The following is a 21633-nucleotide window of genomic DNA, read 5'->3' as shown; positions in this document are numbered from 1 at the left end:
AGTATTTACACGTCTATGTATTTACAAATTAATAATTAAAGACATGCAGGATTTACAGTAAGGTAGAGACCTTTCATGGTTGTATAAGCCAGCCAAGAGCATATCCTAACTATAATACTGTAACTTGGAATTATTCATTATTATCCAATGCTGTGAATTCTGTTATTGTATTTCTGTACCTCTGTGTGTGTGTGTGTGTGTGTGTGTGTGTGTGTGTGTGTGTGTGTGCATGGTAGTACTAGAGCTTGAACTCAGAGCCTGGGCACTGTCCCTTAGCATTTTCATACTCAAGGCTGGTGCTGTACCACTTGAACCACAGCTCCACTTTTTTGCTTTTTGCTGGTTACTTAGAGATAAAAGTCTCATGGACTTTCTTGCCTGGACTAGCTTTGAACTGTAATCCTCAGATCTCAGCCTGGTGAGTAGCTAGGATTACAGGTGTGAGCTACTAGTGCCCAGCCCATTATAGCATTTATTAACATTTCTCTAGATGATGTAGTCTAAATCTACAAACCCAGCTAAAAAAAAGTTCTGTATGTTACCCTTTTGTACCCTAGTGATAAATCATCTGCTACTCATGGATTACTCTAGTGGCAGTTCATAAAATTTCCCCTCCTCTGTGTGTGTGTGTGTGTGTGTGTGTGTGTGGCAGGTATGTGGAAGGGGTAATCAGCATATCTTCCTAAGGTCTACCACCAAAATATATAAAATATAACTCTATGCTGCTGGAAGTGTACCCTTGGGCTGGTAGCAAAGGCATTTAGAGAGCTAAATGCTAAGAGCATTTAGGAGTGCTAAATTTCATTCTTTGTACCTCGGGCTTTATAAATAAAAGGTGGATTATATACATGCTTCTCTTACTAGTCTATTGCTTATTAATGATCTCTCTTTTTACTCTTTTGAGCTTAACATTTTGTCTTTCCTAGATGCTATTTATACTCTAAGATCTATGCATCCTTTGCTCCAAAGGAAGAACATGAGATTAAGAGATTATGAAAATGATCAACTATTCAATGACTTACATGTAATGTTTATTTTATTTAGATCCCCCAATTATTGAAGGAAACATGGAGGCCGCAAAAGCAGTGGATTTAATCCCATGGATGGAGTATGAATTTCGTGTGGTAGCAACCAATACATTGGGCATGGGAGAGCCCAGTTTACCATCAAACAGAATTAAAACAGATGGTGCTGGTATGTACAAGAGCACTTTGTACTTTAAAAGGCTTCTAAATACATGATGGCTCATTCCTATAATCCTAGTTACCTAGGAAGCTGAGAGCTGAGGATACTGATTCAAATCAGCCCAGGCGGATCAATTGGAGAGAATCTTTGTGTGTGTGTGTGGGGGGGGGTCCGGTCATGGGCCTGAACTCTGGGTCTGGGCGCTGTCCCTCAGCTCTTCAGCTCAAGGCTAGCACTCTACCACTTGAGCCACAGCACCACTTCCAGCTTTTTTTTCTGCTTATGTGGTGCTGAGGAATCGAACCCAGGACCTCAAGCATGCAAGGCAAGCGCTCTACCTCTGAGCCACCTTTCCAGCCCCTCGGAGAGAATCTTATCTTCAGTTAACAGTCCCAAAGCTGTAAGTGGAGGTGTGGCTCAAGTGATAGAGTGTCAAGCCTGGAGTGAAAAAGTAAAGCAAGAGTTCAAGATCTTGAATTCAAGCCCCACTACTAGTACCAAAAATGAAAATAAAAACAGTCTCTAAATACAGTGGTCACTTTAATATACAGTGGGATTTACTTGGAAGTAAGTGCTCTTCAGTGATTCCTATAAGAAAGCGTATTTCTGTGCACATGTAATTCACATGTGTATATTTAACTTTCCTGGGAAACCAGGAAAGGAAACAGGAAGGTTCCAGATATTTTGGCGTAATTAATGCATGCAGAGAATTGACATCATTGCATATTTCACCAAAGACTTATTGAAAGGAAATGGTATTTAGAAGATACACTTAAATGTAATTCAGAATCATAGCCAGGCAGACCCTGGATTGAGCAGGTGCCATGATTTAGAACTTTTACTATTTTATGCATCTGTCAGAGATATTTATACCTGAATGCCTTCATGGACCAGGGGTGTGGGCAGGGAAAGGTGACAGAAGGATGCTTCCAATATGGGTCACTTGCAAAGTCACAGTATCTCCAAGAAATAATTGTTTGGTTTCTTGGTTTTTAGTTTAGGTTTTTAATGTGTGTGTGTGTGTGTGTGTGCGCGCGCGCGCGTGTGTGTGTGCGTGTGTGTGTGTGTGTGTGTGTGTGTGTGTGTGCCAATCCTGCGACTAGAACTCAAGGCTTGGGCACTATCCTTGAGCTTTTTTCTCCTGACTAATAGTCTACCACTTGAGCCACAGCTACCCTTTTGGCTTTTTTGGATTAATTGGAGATGAGAGTCTCATGGATTTTCCTGCCTGAGTTGGCTTTAAACCTCAATCCTCAAATCTCATCCTCCTAAATAGCTAGGATTACAGGCATAAGCCACCTTGCCTGGCTTTAATTTTATTTTTTGACAGTGTCACCATCAACCTGCCCTTTTAAAAAAAATTATACCTCAATGTAGGCTGTTCTTTTAAATCAGGCTTAAATTTATACACTAACACCAAGTCATTTAATTAGCTTTCACTGCAAGAAATGCTTTCCTCTTTTTCCCTTTTCTTTTATGTTTCTAAGGCAAAATGTTATTCTAATACTAGCTCTTTTTTATTTTCTTGCCTTTCAAAAAGATTTTTTTCCCTTTGTAGGCTCTTGAGTTCATTTATTTTGATTATGCCATGCCAAACTTCAGTGATCTATTTTGGGGAAAAGATCTTAAGCAGATGACAAACTGTCATTAAAATTCTGCTGTGATCTCTTAATATCACTTATACTCATTTCTAGCCACCCCAGTTCCTTGGGCTAAGTTCAAAACAGAATTATGAGTTATGATGATTTCAGGTTTTTTTTAAACCAAGTAATTGACAGGGACAGCTACCAATAAGTTGTCTCTTATAGTTGCAAGCAATTTCATGTAATTTATTACATAAAAATGATGACTCTGAAATAAGGAAGGAAAATAACATTAAAATATCTGTTCTCAGAAGCAGAGTTGTGGCTCAAGTGGTACAGTGACAGCCTTGAGCAAAAAAAGAAAAAAAGAAAGCTGAGGGACAGAGCCCAGGCCCTGAGTTTAATTCCCAGTTACTAGCATGTATGTGTGGGTGCGTGCATGTGCACACACACGCACACGCACACACACGCACACACACACACACACACAAGTAAAAGTAAAACAAGGTAAAATACCTGGTCTGTTGGAGAATTTTCATTTATATTTCATTTTAAACTCATAATAATATTTTGATGTAGACTATGAAGTCTATAGCCCATCAAAAGACAGTAGACCCAGAGACTTAAGAGATACTTTACCTACGTTCATATATATTTGTGATATTTAAAATCGGATCTGTCATTACTTCTTTATTCCTATTCTTGTGCCCTCTTTCTTTGTCCTCCTTTCTCTCTTTTCTTCTCCTCTTTCTCTCTCTTTCATTCTCTTTCTCTCTCTGTCTCACACATTCGCACATAGTACTGGGGTTTGAAGTCAGGGCCTACTAGCTAAGCTGAATACACCTTGAGCCAATTGGATCCCCAAAATTAATAGCGTATGCTTGTAGTCCTAGTTCTTCAGAAGGGTGAAATCTGACACTTGCTGTTCAAAACTAGCCTGGTCAGTAAATTCCATGAGACTCAACTCCAATTAACCATCAAAATTAAAAAAAAAAAAAAAAACAGAAATAGATCTATGGCTCAAGTGGTAGAGGGCTAGTCCTGAACCAAAAAACTCAGGGTCAACCTCCAAGCCCTGAGTTTAGTCCTCAGGACCATCACAAATAAGAAAACTCAATTTACACAAGCCTCTGTTCAGGTTCTAGTAGAAACCTGAATTTCATCCTTACCTGTGAAGCTAGATATCACCTAAATGTTATTATTTTTTAAAGTGTCTACCTACAAAATGAACACACACTTTCTTTTCTTCACCACATAGAATTCGTATTAGAACATGGAGCTCATCCACAGGAAGCTGTGTAAAGCACAGATACTATATGACCAGGATCCTGTGGTTCATTAGTAACTATTATTGTTGTTGTTATTATTATTCTCTAGAGCCCCCTATACTTGCACACATAATTTCTTGAAAAACAAAATGAAAAGGAAAATGGGGCACAACTTGGCTGGTGGTTTTGACCACATAATTTCACACTGAGAGATAATGCACTTGATTTTGTTTGCACAAGCATGAATCTTTAGAACAAAATTGCAGGAAAATACCAAGAGATTAAGTTTGTCTAAATAAACATTTCAGTTAACACAACAAACCAGTCTCAAATATAGACTTTTTTCCTTGTTGGTGGTACTGGGGTTTGAACTCAGGATAACCTGTCTGCTCATCTGAAACTCTACCACCTTGGGCCATACCTCCAGTCCCTTCACTGGTTATTTTGGAGATGGAATCTAGAAGATTTTTCTGCCCAGGCTGGCTTTAAACCACCATCCTCAAATCTCAACCTCCTGAGTAGCTAGAAGTAAAGATATGAGCCACTAGTGTTCAGCTAGAATCTTTTGTTTTTGGCCATACTAGTGTTACCTATGCCTCTGGATGTTGGGGTGTCAAATAGGAAAAAAGATATCAATGCATCAAGGTAAAGTTTACTTCTGCAGAAGTGTGCATTATCAGCCAAAATCCAGCAAGCGAGCACTGTTTTATCCCTAATGCAGTGGGCATCAGATTTTGAACCTGAGTTGAAAAGGATGTGGCTCAATTAACAGGAAAAGGATATAACTAAGATTCAATGAGCTTGTAACAGGATTTCTTAATTCAAGTGCAACAGTATAAAATATAACTAGAATACAATCAACCAGGGACAAGTACCTGGCCAAAGCAGGATCTTTTCAGAAAAACAATTCTCACATGATAGACAAAAAGAAGTAGCATATTTTGATGGGAAAAAATGATGACTTTTCTCATACTAGAATTATCCTTGTTCAATAGGAAGGAAAACTTGGGCAAACACTTGCTAGGCAAACACTGTATAATTACTATGCCTCCAGCCCCTCTCTCTTTCTGTCTGCTATTCTTTGCTGTAGGTTAGTTTTTAGATAAGGTTTCACAGTTTTGTCCAGTGTCCAGCCTGGACCACAGCCCTCCTACCTATGATCTTCCATGCAGCTAAGATGACAGGTGCATACCAACCAGACCTGGCTTATTTGTTGAGATGTGGTCTTACAAAGTTTTTGCTTGGTGTGGGCTAGAATTATGGTCCTCTTCATCTCTGCAGAAAGTGATACACAAGCATGGTGGGTCCTTGTTCTGTGGCAGTATAGAAATACACCCAGGAACAGCAAACACAGTTACAGTAAGGTAGCAAAGCGTTTATTTAACAAAGAGAAAGTAAAGTCCACTCAGAAGAATGCTCAGAGGGATATGGAAACCAGCTGTCTACCATGTAGACTGGGGCCTACGTTTTTATTGTCCCTCTGGCCTTTTCCTCTTCCCTTTATACCATTTGTCAGATTGCGATTGGTTTGTTTGAAACAGGTGGTAGTCACAGAATGGTGGCTTATGAGAGGGCTGGCCTGAGTTAGAGCAAGACCCAAGACCCTCCAGAGAGTGACAGACTGGATGGTGGAGAGCAGTTAGCTTGAACCTGTGGGCTATTTGCCTTCATAAAGATCACTGATGTGAGCCATTGAGTCTTTTATTATTCAGCTTTTGTGGCTACCACAGCTTACACACACGTTACACATTGTCATACTTAGTGCTTAATCCTCTGCCGGTACTGCATAACTTCATGAAATTATTATTATTTCATACATTTTTGAGACAAGGTCTCACTATGTAAGCCAGGCTGGCATGGAATTCCGCATCCTCCAAGTGCTGGGATTACAGGTGTGCACCAGCACACCTCTCATTATTTTTTTAGAGTTTATTTTCTTGTAAAGATGCTGTACAGAGAGGTTACAGTTACATGAGTAAGGTAATGAGCACATTTCCTGTCCATTATTGTTACCCCTCCTTTGTTTTCTCTTATGATCTCTTCAGTCCCCATCTTCCCCCACTCCTCCCCCCTGCCCCAAGTTGTAAAGTGAATTCCCAACATAGTGTCTTGTGAGTATCACTGTTGCAGTGCATCATCCTGGATCCTTATTTCAACATTTTGTTATTTCCCTTTCTCTCCCCAAATTAGATAAATGTACATACAAGATGCAAGGTACCAAAATCAAATACACTGACAACAAGGATATACCATAGGTGGAAGAACATACAAAAGAAACAAAAAAAATCACATAGTATATTAAAAACATCAACAAAGAAAAACCTCTTTTGTCCATATCTTGGGGTTCATTTCACTTAGCATCATCTTATGTGTAAATAGCTTTTGGGCTTTTCTGCTCATCTGATAACATTATCCTAGACATATACTAATTATTGCAAATGAGGGAAGCCATGGGTCCTATATTTCTTTGGGTCTGGCTTACCACACCTCTCATTATTATTCCTAATTTTACAAATAGAAAGAAAAACCTGGATTCAGGTCTAGACTTGTGTCATTCTAAAAAGCTTTATCCTAAACCTTTTACTGAAGATGGAGTGCAGTATTGAAGCTCTAAGCTATCAATCCTGGGGTAGATAGCTGCTTTAAATGCTCTGTGATTTATTGTTCAAAAGCTCTGTGAGTCAGTTCAAGGTGGTGTGCACCTTGTCATTTCCAGTAACTCAGGGAAGCACAGGCAGGAAGGTTGCAGCTCAGCCCAGGTATAAAATGAGTCTCTATCTTGAAAATAATACATAAAGGCTGAGCACAGTGGTCATGTTAAGAATCTTAGCTACACAGGAGACAGAGATCTGAAAAGCTAAGGAAATGGGGTTCAAGTGGTAGCAGTAGCCAAAAGCAAGCAAGCCAAGTTAAAGCCCTAGAATGGACAAAAACAAAAAAAGAAAGAAAACAACAACAACACAAAAGGGGCTTCAAATGGTAGAATATGGGCTAAGTAAGCATTAGCCAATAGACCAAAACCCCAGTAAAGTAGAATTAGCATACATTAATTGTACAAAGGGGAGGGTTTCTTAGTGACATTTCCACAGAGAAGCAACTGGATCTTTAAAGATACCTCAGTGTTTCTATTAGAAGAATTAGAGAGGTTGCAGGCTTGGTTCAGTTAATAGAGCACTAGCCAGTGAGCAAGTTCAAGTTCCAGCCTTGGACTAAAAAATTGGCTCTGTGATTTCAGACACATTACTTAACCTCTCTCTGTCTCAATATGAGAATTATTTATTCTGTGGATCACTTTTAGGAGTCAAAAGCCTAAGAAAAGCCATACCATGGCATGTTAATATTGACTCAAAATATTTTTGCTATTAATGTTCATTTTAAACTTTAATCCAAATACAGGGACTCCTTCAGAACTTTGAAATTGGCCCGTTCATTTGTCAACAAAGGAGATCATAATTGCATGTAATTTTTAATCATCATAAGAGAATCACTTTACATCTTCATTATCATAAAATTTCGGCAGGATTTCCATTTCTGTTTCCTTCCACTTGCTTCCTAATAGGCATAAAATGATACATATACATTTTCATTTTAACAAGAAAAATGAACACATTTTCTCAATGTTTGTCTTTGTACGTGTCATGGTAAAAAAAAACAAAAAACAAAAAAACAAAGAGCTAAGTAAGAGACGCCCAGAGGGTGTTGTATAGGACAAAGACTCCTTCCATGTGATGGAAAGGTCAATCCTGAGCCTCATTAGGCTGACAGAAGGAGCTGACATTATCCAATCCCGCACCTGCCTTCTTCTCTCCAATGCCTTCACATTCAGATCTGGGCACTCAGTCATTGGAATCCTTAGGATTCAGACAGGTACATTCTAAAATGAATGTTCCCAAATGAAGAATTAGACAAACATGTTTGCAATTCATTGGAACCCGTTTCATTTTGACTGTGAGAAAGAGATAACAAAAGCATCCTTTGAAATAATGTGTCATCAGAAGACACATCCCCCAAGCTACTAGCACAGAAGGTACATCTCCTGAAGGTCCATACCCTGAAGTAGTGCCTGTGGGATTCTCGTGACAGCTTTGAAGTTTTTGATCAGTTCAAAGCAGTCTAAGGAAGAAAAAGAATAAGAAAGCTAAAATCAATACTTTCATATTATGTAAAAAGCCTTAATTCATGTCTGATGGAGCTATTTTGCTCTTTGAATTAATTTCTTTCTCTCTTTTTTTAAAAGCTACAAAAAAAACAGGCGAGGAACAATACTAAGAATATATTTTGTAGCTGGAAAATGTTAAAGTTACTTGTAATCAATAAACAAGCAAAAGAACTGAATTGATTTCTTTTTCTTTTTGACAATACTGAGGTTTGAAAGAACACATTCTTTTCAGGGGGATATATTAAAGTTTGAACTCTCCAACTTACTAGGCTGGTGCTCTACCACTGAGCCATGCCTCCAGCATGAATCTGTTTTATAAGAAGCAGTGTGTAGATATTTTAGAAGACCTGAATTAGAATTGTGAGAGACAATATAACCTGAGCAAGTTCTTTGGGATTTTATTTGCTCTCCTATAAAATGAGAATAATGCTATTTTATTCTTCAAAGTGCTGATCTGACTGCCCAATTAAGTGAGGTATACAAAAAAATAATTTCTAAGTTCAGGTGACTTGATCATTAAGATGGATCATTCATTCACTCAGAAAAGTTTTATAAACTAGAAATTATTTAACACAAAATCAAAAGTAGTTGTATGAGCCAGGCACTGGTAGCTTACACTGTAAGCTTAGCTATTCAAAAGACTGAGAACTGACCATCACAGTTCAAAGCCAGGAAAGTCCACGAGACTCTTATCTCCAATTTACCACCAAAAAAACCAAAATGGAGGTGTGGCTCAAATGGTAGAGCACCAGTGTTGATTGATAAAGCTAAGAATGAGTATAAAGCCTTGAAGTTCAAGCCCTAGTATCCCACAAAACAAGTGAAATTTGTAAAACATTATGATGTAGATGAAGCCAAATCTGTTTTGATTTCCTTTCAAACAAATGACATTTGCCAAAGAGTGAACTAGGAACTATACATACTTTTGCTTATTTTAAATATTCTATAACTAGCGTGGAGTCTTTGTAAGAATTTTGCTATGCATTGTGTTTTTAGTTCTGTAACTGACCTTTTGACTTAAGGAATCCTGCCTTGCCTGTGTCCATTTTACTGTTTGAGAATAAAAAACAAAACCTACCATTTCTTCCTTATAGGATGCTAAGACATCAGTATTGCTGTGAAGTGTCTTGGCCTCCATGTCTTTCTTATGTACAATGGGAAGAACACCAGTTCCACAAGATAGATGCCTTTAAAAGTGTTAGCAATCTGCTCCAGCATCAAACCAGCATCACATCAGTTACAAAGATCTCTTGTTTTTGGAATGACCAAAAATCATACAGTTTCTTTGTTCATATTACCATCTCTTTGGAATTAGATATTTAAGTGCTTAAGGATGTAGATGTCAGGATAGCATAACAATAAGTGTTAGACTTGCTAATGTTCTGGATCACAACATTACTTATGTAACCACTTTGAATCTCTTATGAAACTTTTTTTAAAAAATCATAATGAGTTAAAGTAATAAATGTATTTAAAAGCCAAGTATTTAGACATTCAAATACTAGAAGAAAATAAACAGTGTTAGTTTTTTCTTTTTGTTCTTTTTTTTTGGTGGGGGTCTGGTCTTGGGGCCTGAATTCTGGGCCTGCGTGCTGTCCCTCAGCTCTTCAGCTTAAGGCTAGCGCTCTACCACTTGAGCCACAGCGCCACTTCCGGCTTTTTTCTTTTTGCTCATGTGGTGCTGAGGAATCGAACCCAGGGCCTCATGCATACAAGGCAAGCGCTCTACCTCTGAGCCACCTTCCCAGCCCCAGTTTTTTTCACAGGAGAAAAATAGTCATAGAACTGATTTGATTTTTGTTTTTGTTGTTTTTGGTGCCAATTCTGATTCTTGAACTCAGGGCCTCATCATTGTCCCTGAGCTTTTTTGATCAAGACTAGTGCTTTACCATTTGAGCCACTTCTGGCTTTTTTGGTGGTTAATTGGCGATAAGAGTATCACAGACTTTACTGTCCACGCTATCTGTGAGCCCCAATCCTCAGAGCTCAGCTTCCTGAGTAGCTAGGGTTATAAGCATGAGCCACCAGCACCCTGCTCAGTGCCTAGCTCTGACTTGTTATTTTTTTTGGAGGGGGGAGGGCTATACCTGAAATGCTAAGACATGTTTATAAACAACCCAGGATAGTCTCTATTCCATTTAAATTATTGCGAAATGACAAGTTAAAACATCTCACTGTTATCCACCTTTCATACCCAAATCTTAGTATTTTTCTAAATATTAGCTTAAACTTGTATTAATGATTTATTGTTTAAAGAATGGCCTGGAGCCTGAAATTAAATAAATGTCCTTGTGCGTAGGGTGATTTACTTTCCTTTAGCTAATCACTATGTGGCCGGATCCTCTGGTTTTAGTGGGACTGGAACAAAAAGAGCAGCAACTAATACTCCAAGGTTCAGGATGGATATGTGTTGATGCATAACTCCATGTACAAATATTCCACCAACCAGCTTCGGCTGAAAATAAGCATGCAAACCTAAGTGGGAGAAATTAAGTCAATAATTAATGTAAGCATACTGTCCAAACACTCCTAAGCTATAACTTTATCTCTGTGCTTTTGTTGATTGTATTCAACAGCATAGGTGTAATGGTAATTTTTGAATCAATCTTGAATCACTTAACTTGTCGCATGCTAAGAAAAATTTGTAAATCCAGGTGCTAGTGGCTCATGCATGTAATTCTAGCTGTTCAGGAGGTTGAGATGTGAAGATAGAGGTTAAAAACCAGCCCAGGCCAGAAAGTTCCTGAGACTCTTTATCTCTAAATCAGGAGCAAGAAGCTGGAAGTAGAGGTATGGGTCAAATGGTAGAGCTCCAGCTTTGAATGGATAAAGCTAACTGAAAGTGCAAGGCCTTGAGTTCAAGACCTAGTACTAGCAGAGAAAAAACAAAGAATATAACAAACTTTATAAAATGGAAATGTGGCCAATGGAATATAAACATGATTCCTTTTTAGTTCTGTTCTAAATAAAAAGAAGAAAATTGGTCTTAAGGAAAAGCATTACAGAAGAATGCTTTGGCAAATATGTTTGTTCCTAGGAATGCAAAATTTGATGCAACAAATTGTAGTATAATAAATTATTTCAGTTTTTTTTAACATTTTTTGCCTATGACCACTTAACTTCCATCTCAAGTTGAACAAATTATATTTGATTTATTCATTATAGTAGGACAATGCACTTTTTGTTTTTCTATAGCATGTAGAGTTTTTACTTCAAACTATGAATCATGGAGTTAGAAGTTTGCAGAATTATTTTAATATAGCAGCCTTCAATGTGTATTTTAATGTAAGAGCTACCAATACTTTATCTTTCAATGTTCCTATGTAACCCATTTTACCTGCTAAAACTCATGTGGTAATAGTTGAATAAAAAATTAAAATCTTGCCGGGCGCTGGTGGCTCACGCCTGTAATCCTAGCTACTCAGGAGGCTGAGATCTGAGGATCGCGGTTCAAAGCCAGCCTGGGCAGGAGAGACCGTGAGACTCCTATCTCCAATAAACCACCAGAAAACCGGAAGTGGCGCTGTAGCTCAAGTGGTAGAGCGCTCGCCTTGAGCTGAAGAGCTGAGTGACAGCGCCCAGGCCCAGAGTTCAAGCCCCATGGCCGACAAAAAAAAAAAAAAAAAAATCTTTCAAATTTTAGCAGGCACTGGTGGCTCATGTTTATAATCCTAGCTAAAAGGATGAGATCTGAGGATTGAGGTTTAAAGCCAGCCTGGGGAGAAAAGTCTATGAAAATTTTATATCCATGAAGAAAAAGCTGTAGCTCACATGGTAAAGCACTAGAAAAAGCTGTGGCTCACATGGTAAAGCACTAGCCTTGAGTAAAAAAGCTAAGGGACAGTGCCCAGGCCCTGAGTTCAAAATCCAAGTACTGGGACACACACATACACACCCCTTATATTTAATCATGAAATCATTTCATTTTTAGATATAAGGAAAACCACATCTTTGTTTTTGTACAATGTATGTATATTTCAACATACACACACACACACACACACACACACACACACACACACAACCTTAATGGCTGGCATATAGAAATTTGAAGTATGTCTCTTTGAATCAAAATTCAGTGAACACTCTGAAAATGGGGTAGCCAGGTCCTGTTGAGACAGGACTTAGGGACTCCTAAAGAAAATGACATTCCATCACTTCAAAGTGCTAGATTTGGAAATGATCTCTCACCTAGAGACAATATCTTTGTGTGAGAAAAATGTATGTCTTGCTGGGTTACTGGTAGCTCCTGCATGTAAATCTAGCTACTTGGGAGACTGAAATATGAGGATCACAGTTCAATGCCAGCTTGGGCAGGAAAGTCTATGAGAATCTTATCTCTAATTAATCATCGAAAGCCAGAAGTGGAGCTGTGACTCAAGTGATAAGAGGCTAGCCTTGAGCAGAAAACCTCGGGGATGGTGCCCAGGCCCTGAGTTCAAGCCAAGGACTAGCAATAAAATAAAAAAGTATGTCTTCCTCATTGAATACCTGAACTTTCCCCTACATTGTCCTTCAGAGAATACAAAAGAGGTACTTTTGCATCTGCACCCATCCCATTAATGGCTCATTCTACACACTCAACAAGATCTAGTGCCTAACCTGAAAGAGTTTCTAAGAGAGAAGGAAGAACAAATGAAAGAAAGAAAGAAAAAGAACAAAAAACAACATAAAGAAGCCCATTGGGATGTGATTTTTCCCCCAAAGGAGAGTTTTCAGGAACACAAATAAGTAGAAATGCATGTTAGGTTGTTGAAAAGTAATTATGAAGTCAAGTACAAATAAAACCCCATATATCAGGCTTTTCATACACTTCATGACTGAGTGTGATGCAGACTTGGGGATTAAGAGGAAGCAACAGGACAGGAAAGTTCTTCTCACATAGAAAGTACAGCCTGTGGAGTCTTTCAGCAGAGAAACCCGAGGTGATGTCATGGGATGGGGGTAGGGGGTTGGAGTCACTGATGGAGCGAAGGTTCCAGAAAGACTTAGGAACTGGAAGTGAGAGCATATAAGAGACAATATTAGATTCCTCCTATTTATGGATACTTTGAGGAAACATTATTCCATGTTAATGTAAATACAGAATGTCTTTTAACACTTATTAGAACAGGAAACATAAAAGTTACACAATTCTAAGTTGCTAGAAGTATATAGAGTTCAAGAGTAAGAGCTCATGCCTGTAATCTCAGCTATTCAGAACTATAGTTCAAAGCCAGCCCAGGCAGAAAATCCATAGGATTCTCATCCCCAATTAACCAACAAAAAGCTGAGAGTGCAGGTGTGGCTTCAGTGGTAGAACAACAAAGGAAAAAAAAAAAAGAAGCTAAGGGACAACAGCTAGGCCCTGAATTCAAGCCCCAGTACTGGCACCAAAAATAAAATAAAAAAGAACTGTAAAATATTTGCACTGAAAAATAGTTTGGGAGTGTGTATCAAGTAATCTTTTATGGTCATATTAAATGTAGGGACACCAACAGCAAAGAGAAAGTGGGAGAAAGGAAGAGAGAGAGAGATAGAGAAGGGAGAGAGATGGTGGAAACTAATTTGTTGCATGATTCTCTGCTGAGAGGTACTGGCATATTTCCTGTGGCAATGAATCAGTTTTTATCTTGGCAGGGGAAAAAAAAGCATCATTACAGCCTCTATGAGCCACTGTTATTATAATTGATGAGATATATTATGTACGGCTTGTTTTTCCTTGTGAAAGAAAACTTCCTGGTTTCTGCGGTAAACAAGAACTCTCACCAGAAAAACAAACCACATGGTCTTCGTTTTTGGTTGTTCTTCTATGTATTTCTTTGTGTGTTTCTTTCAGCACCCAATGTGGCTCCATCTGATGTAGGCGGTGGGGGTGGAAGCAACAGAGAACTGACCATTACCTGGGCGGTAGGTTCTAAGCACTTATGATCTATTGACGCTTTATCTGTACTCCACCTGAGGCCCATTTTGTTTTTTTTGAAATTAATTGAAAATAAAATGATCAACCTACAAACTGGAATAAATAACTAGTTTTCTTTAAGTATATTAATATAAAGTTTCCTTTAGCTTAGTAGAGATTTCCTGAAAGTCAAAGAATACCAGATGCTCATGGCTTCATGAGCCCTAAAGATTAAACATTCAAGCATCCATGCCAGACATATTTTTAATTGTGTGGTCTTCTGGCAGCCAAGTAATAATATATAGTATTTTCCCTGAACATTATGAAACTCCAAGCCAAGATTCATTTACACACTTTATACCAAAACCCATTCATTAATCCATTATACTCATAGATTGACCTGTTGAATTCAAACTCCTTTGTACGACTACTTAAGGATATTTTTTTAATTAAATTAAAAAAGACTTTTTTTTTTAAGCAAGGCACTAGTGGCTCACACCTGCCAAACTTACTCCTGTGGAGAGAGAAAACATCTGGTAGGGGGCCTTGTAAGAGTTTGAGAAACCCAGACAGAAGGAGCTAACAGTAGAAAGGCCCAAGATGGGAGACCGCCCCCCCCCAATGCTGAAGGAATGCTAAGAATGCAGCTTAAAAAAATGAGGTTATTATGGTTTTGAGCATGCCTATGTCCTGCATTGTTAGTCAGGGTAAATAAAGACTTCCAGGTTCATCTTTCTTCTCCTGGGAATCCTCTTATGGACCACAACCTACAGAACCTATTTCATATCTTCTTTCTCATGTAGCCCTTGTCAAGAGAATACCATTATGGCAACAATTTTGGTTACATCGTGGCATTTAAGCCATTTGATGGAGAAGAATGGAAAAAAGTGACAGTTACTAATCCAGACACTGGCAGATACGTCCATAAGGATGAATCCATGAGCCCTTCTACTGCCTTTCAAGTAAAAGTTAAAGCCTTCAACAACAAAGGAGATGGGCCGTACAGCCTCATAGCTGTCATTAACTCAGCACAGGATGGTAAGTAACACAAATTCCATGGGGAAAGAAGAAAAACCTTATTCACCCGTAAGTGTTTGCTTTCTTCCAGTTCTTTTTTATTTTTTTAAAAACACCCTATTACCTTTATTTATTTGTTTTGTGTGCTGGTACTGGGCTTAAACTCAAGGCCTTGCACTCTCATTTGACTTTTTTGCTGGTTAATTGGAGTTTCATGGATATTTCTGTTTTGAACTGGATCCTCAGATCTCAGCCTCCTGAGTAACCAGATTACTGGAGAATGCCACCAGCATCTGGCCTAAAACCTTTTGGTATTACTATGTGTTTAGAAAATGAGTATTACTCTGAGCCCAATTAAAATCTCAACCTCTAAGTATGAAAAGAGAACAAGAAAACCTCTTGAAATTTTATAAAGAAGCAGGGAGCTGGGTAAGGAGGAATGATAGAAGGAAAGATTGGAATATGTTGTATACATATATGGAAGTATCACAGTGAAGCCCCTTCCCTTGTGCAATTAATGTATGCTAAGACAGAGCATGTAGCTCAGTGGTTGAGCACTTACCTAGTCTGTGAAAGACCCTGAGTTCAATCCCAGCTTCATGATAACAAAACAAAATGTATGCTAATAAAAGATGTTAACTTCTCTATGGAAATGACAAAAAATGTTCCTAAAAACATCTTTTTGGTTCTTTAGATTGTGTCCATGGTCATTAGGAAAACTTTATAAAAATAATTAACTTTGAGCTATTATTCCTGGCCTCTGTATTAAATTTTTATTATCTGAAATTCTCCACACTTGATTGAACTTCATTGTGCTGGTATACTCACAAAGTCTACTTAAAAATTTTAGAACATATATATTTTTATAAAGTTGCCCAAAATTTCGACTCAAAATTCATTATACTGGTGTAATTGTAAGCATTTTCATTATTACAACAAAGAACCAGAATTGTATTCAAGGGAATCTAGATAATTATATGAAAAGAAGATTAATCCATTGAAAATTATTCTTTGAAAAGGAAAAGTTTGTCTTGTTGGCCATTTAAGGAAGAAAAACAATACTTACTTCCTAATACTGAAGGAAAAGGAAGGAAAGTGGGAAAGGCAGAGCGGGAGAAAGGAAAGGAGGAGAGGGGTGGAAGGAGGGTAAGACAGAAGGAGGAGGGAAAAGAAGGAAGGGGGTAGAGAATCTAAAGAAGAACTGGGCATGAATCATAAGGGCTTTTCAGGTGGGATGGAAGACCAATGGGAGGATCAAAGAAGAAAGATTAGAAGCCAGGAATATGATTAAAATACATTGTATGCGTAAAACTCGTTTAAAATAAAATGAGACTTCAAGAGGTACTTTTCTGTTCTCTTGAAAGAAATATGTACTATTACTTTACCTCATTTGTGTTATCTTTCCAAAATAAAATGCACTCTAGAAACTTTAGAAGTTAGAACTCTGAAACTCTCAAATATGTTCTTTATCATAAACTTAGCAATTTTTGTTTTTGTCAAAAATGTATCACGTGTTCAGATAATCTCCTGACCTGTAGTTTCCATGCCAGCCTGACTTTTTATGTATCTCATGATACCTTGAATGTACATAATGAAATTTACCTGGAAGTAAATACATTAAAGGTAGTTGCAGGAGTCACTTAGCTTTCCTAAATACCCTGAAAGAATAAAAAGTAGACATCTTTTAAGTTCATAATCAAGGAATGGAGCCCTCCCAATGGCAGGACAGATAGCCCACGTGCGCACACTTACTCAGCTGGAATGAGCTACCTTGACTCAATTTTAACAATTTTTTAAAACCTGACTACGTATCACAGAGGAAATGAAAGTTAAAAGTAGATTACAACGCTTAGTGCTACTGAGAATCTTGAATCCCAGTCAGCTCTTTTAGAAAACGATGAAAAGGACGAAGAGGATATGTCTCTGGATTTAAGGGATGAAATCTCACATATAGAAGTATTCAGCAGTTTTCATTCGGAAATATTGGCGAAAGAGACCAAAGGATCAAGTGGAACAGGTCAAAAAAAGAATATTCAAATTGAATTGCAATCGTCTCTAGACGTGCAAAAAAGTTTATTAGAAGATAAGACTTAACAAATTGATTGTGAAGAGAGAGCTCCTATTCATATAGTATGCTGTGAAGGAGAGGACAGCAATTCAGAACAAGATTTATATAGCCATTCTTGGGTTTATCATAATGAATTAAATGTGTCTCATCAGTTTAGTCATTTTAATGTTCATCAGACATTTTTGGGGACACCACATGCCCTTTCATCAAATCAGTCTCAAGAAAATGAAAAATTTTAGCTTCTTACAAAAAGCTTCACTAGAGGGCTGGAAAGGTGGCTCAGTGGTAAAAGTGCTTGCCTTGCATGCCTGAGGCCCTGGGTTCGATTCCTCAGCACCACATAAGCAGAAAGAAAAAAGCCAGAAGTGGCACTGTGGCTCATGTGGTAGAGCGCTAGCCTTGAGCTGAAGAGCTGGGGGACAGCACCCAGGCCCAGAGTTCAGACCCCATGACTGGACCCCCAAAAAAAAGCTTCACTAGAGAGAATCTCCATTAAGTTAAGGGGGAAAATGATTTTTAATAGGTTATTGTGAATTTTGTTTCTTAAAAGTGAATTAACAATTTATATTTCATTCTTTAAACAAAAGGTTCTTATCCTTTCTAAAATGTTTTTCCCTCATATTTAAATCATGATGGCCTGTAACATCTGAAGCATCTAAAAACGGAAATAAATATATATATTTTTAACAAAAAAAAGTAGATTACAAGTTCCCTTTGCATCCAATATCAATTCTTTTCTGCTTTAAAGTCAGCTTTGGGGCAGAAGACCCTGCTTGTACATCTTTTTAACTCTTGGCCATTTGTTTTTCATTATATTTCTGTCTGAAATATTTCGAAGGCTTTCATAAAACTCCCATATGCTGAAACTTGTGTAAGTTGTTAATCTTTCCCTTCTACCAGTATGAAATCAATCCTAGTGCTACATGATTGCTTTGATTTAGAAAGGCAACAGTGTTCATGTGTCCTACATTTTTAACATTAAATCAGATTATGACTTATTAATGAAGGACAATAAAAATTGATCACTCCTACTTAAAGGCTTCCTTGGATTCTTTGTGTATATTTCAGAAGGGATGTAAATTAATTTTACCCCCGAACAGAGGCTTTTCATGATACATATTTGACTTGATGCCCAGTAGGGAGATTAGACATATCAAAGCTTTCCTGAGCCCAAGAAATAGTGGATGTTACAACTTGTTTCAACTTTTTTAAAATCTTTAGCTTGAATATAAAAGAAGGAAATTTCATTAACAATATGACCAGGTGTTGTGAGTTCTTTTAAATCTCAAGTAAGAGAAATTCATTACAATGAATAATTTCTATAATAAATACCAGGTTTCATATTTTTGGCAAGATGAAATTGATACACTAAGTGTAATTAATTTTAATTTGTATCAAAAGGTTTTCTTAAACATTGCAGGTTTGAGACATAAGAGAATACTAAGACTCTTGCTCATAGATTTCAATGAACTCCCCAAAGAATATCATAATTTGTAAAAGTCTGTAGGTACGCATGAATGTCTACATAAATATTTGTGGAGTTTTTTGTCTTTTTAATTAAGTGTTTTATTGTGAACATACTGTACAGAGGGGTTACAGTTACATGAGCAAGGTAATGAGTACATTTCTTATCCAGTATTGTTGCCTCCTCTTTTGTTTTTCCTCCCATCCCTTCCCTCCTGCCTCCTCAGCTACACACCCTCCTCCCAACCCCCTGTCTAAATTGTAAAGTTCGTTTTTCCACATAGCATCTTATACATCTCATTGTTGCAATAGGTCAATCTGTATTCCTATTTAAACAAGTTGTTTTTTCCCTTCCCCTCCCCAAATTATACCAACATTAAATACAGTAAAAACAGGGGTTATACCATACAAAACAACAAAAATCACATGGTACCTTATAAATACGTTAGAAACAATAGCAATGAAGAAAAAAACACTTGTGTCCCTATCTTGGGGTTCATTTCGCTAAACATCATCTTATCTCACCTTTTCTGCAAATATTTGTGTATATGAACATATGTGTTCATGTGTCACCAATGACCATGAACTAAAAGTATCATTAACAATAAAGGAAAATATACTAAAATTATAGAATTTAGTTTATTTTCCAAATGTTGACTTACAGTCATCATTATTACACATTGAAGTATTATTCAAATTTCCTCATATTAACACCCAACATAATGTATTTTCATCTAATTTCAGCTCCCAGTGAAGCCCCTACGGAAGTCGGTGTCAAAGTCTTATCCTCTTCTGAGATTTCAGTTCACTGGAAGCATGTTTTAGAAAAAATAGTAGAAAGCTACCAGGTGAGCTCAATGTTTTATCTAAGTACATTTATTTATAAATATAAAAGCACATGTTTTCTAAGTTCTCAAAGGAATTGCATCATTTAATGTCCTGTGTTCCCACTGGTTGATGGAATAACTAATTTGGGGGAATAACTGATTTGGGGGATTTATAAGCTAATTGTTAAAAGCAAGACAGATACTATCCTGACTTGACTACTACACATCACATATATGCTTTGTGTTAGCAGAATGTGCTCCTATAAATGTGTACAAATGTTATATTTCATTAAAAAAAAAGAAGTTAGAAGACAGGCATCAATGGCTCACAACTGTAATCCTAGCTACTCAGGAGGCTGAGATATAAAGTTCATGGTTCAAAGCTAATCCAGTAGGGAAGCCCCTGAAACACTTATCTCCAATTAGTGAGAATGCTGGGAGATGTCGTGAGATAATTCCACAAGTGTTGAATAACTAAGCACAATCAGGAGCTCACACTGGACACAGGAGCCTTTGGAGATCCTCTGAGGAATAAATATAGAATAAATATAGGAATAAATGTAGAACATGAAAATGAATAGTCTACTAATGAAGCAGGGACTTGCTTTGTTTTTATTTACTTTTCTAATAGTGATAACCCATTCCCAAAGATTCATGGCTCATCTTTGGGCCACCTGGGTAACTTATCAAGTATATTACATTGATTCTGACTTTCTTCCAATAATTTTCTCACAGAATAACGTAGGTGCTTCCCACAGTGACAAACTCAGCAGGAAGATCAAGATATCACAGTTCTACCCTATCATCTATCGGTGCAAATGACCTCTCAGCTCAGTCTGCAACTAGTTCAGACAAAAAACGGATAATGCTACATTTTACATATGCCCATCCAGTACTATTTCCTTTAGGACTCTTTGAGATACAAGTCATGTATAAACATATGCTTAAGGATCACACTATCAGATGGTTCTGTATTAGACACTTTCGAGTGCAAAGGTTAGGTGCATGTGAAAATATCAGGCAACTCTCACTGATGCAAATAAGGAAATCAGAAATTGTTTTGTACACCAGAAACTTTCTGCTCCCATTATAATCGAGTGACCAAATTACTGCTTTGGTTGATTGTAATTTGTGTGTGTGTGTGTGTGTGTGCGCTAATTCCGGGGCTTGAACTCAAGCCTTGATTCTGTCCCTTAGCTTTTTCTCTCAAGGTTAGTGCTCTACTACTTGAGCCACAGCTCCATTTCTGGTGTTTTAGTGGTTAGAGATAAAAGTCTCATGGACTTTCCTGCCTGAGCTAGCTTCAAACTTTGATCCTCACTTCACAGGTTGTGAAACTCATCCTCCTGAGTAGCCAGGATCATAGGCATGAGCCACCAGTGCCTGGCTCTGATTGTGAATTTTAATGGATTCTGTGAATATAGAGATCCTTGCCAGACTCAGATAAATAAGGGAACTGGCCATTTAGGATAGAATACCAAAGAACAAAGTTAAGGAAAGCTTTGTTCTTCCCCTTTGTTTTGTCAATCTCACCATAGGAGTTTGAGTTAAGGTGGCAGGAAATGTCTCTTATTGCTACTCATTTTAGTACATACCATCTTATGGAAATTGCCTTTGATATAATAATCTATTTTGACTATAAACTCCCACTACTATAATGGAACCATATTTTAATGTGGTATATATCCCATCCAATACTCTGAGTAAAATTCAGGAACCTGTTGTATGGTAGCATCTGCCTGTAATCCTCCCTGGAACAGACAGGAGGGTTGCAAGTTCAATGCCAGCCAAGGCAGAGGTAGCTCAAAAAGAAAATAAATGCAACACAAATGAGTTCATGGGATTGCTCAGTGGAAGAGTGCTTGCCTAGCTTGTCCAAGGTCCTGGGTTGTACCCCTAGCATAACAATATGAGAAAGATAGAAATACAGAATCCTGGTTTTAATTGATGTAAGACTGGAGAACTTCTACCATCGTAGAGTTGTTGTGAGCATACTAAGGAAGTGCCTGGCATTTCTCTGGAACATAAATGTTTGTGTTAGCAAGGAACAGGCATTAAATGTTACGTCATTCAAATACCCACATGGAGAAAGGCCATCTCCCTCCGGCATCTGTGACTATTTCCAGCATGGAGCTATTCTGGCCTTTACAAGGAGGCTCTGGTCCCTTCTTAGGCAGTGTT

At 37.8% G+C, this 21633-nt stretch overlaps 1 protein-coding gene across 1 annotated transcript in view; it reads left to right on the top strand.

Moving 5' to 3' along the window:
* The window catches only part of Cntn1 (contactin 1), a 122761-nt gene that overhangs the window by 75747 nt on the left and 25381 nt on the right, over window positions 1-21633 (top strand). Inside the window, exons 16-19 of the mRNA XM_013018742.1 lie at window positions 1045-1194; window positions 14014-14084; window positions 14880-15114; window positions 19370-19473. Of these exons, the coding sequence (XP_012874196.1) occupies window positions 1045-1194; window positions 14014-14084; window positions 14880-15114; window positions 19370-19473 (560 nt within the window). The remainder of the gene's footprint in view (window positions 1-1044; window positions 1195-14013; window positions 14085-14879; window positions 15115-19369; window positions 19474-21633) is intronic.

The sequence above is a fragment of the Dipodomys ordii genome, unplaced genomic scaffold (genome assembly GCF_000151885.1).
Source record: "Dipodomys ordii isolate 6190 unplaced genomic scaffold, Dord_2.0 Scaffold42, whole genome shotgun sequence".
In the NCBI taxonomy this organism is placed as follows: domain Eukaryota; kingdom Metazoa; phylum Chordata; class Mammalia; order Rodentia; family Heteromyidae; genus Dipodomys; species Dipodomys ordii.
This window is presented reverse-complemented; position numbering and strand designations above follow the sequence as displayed.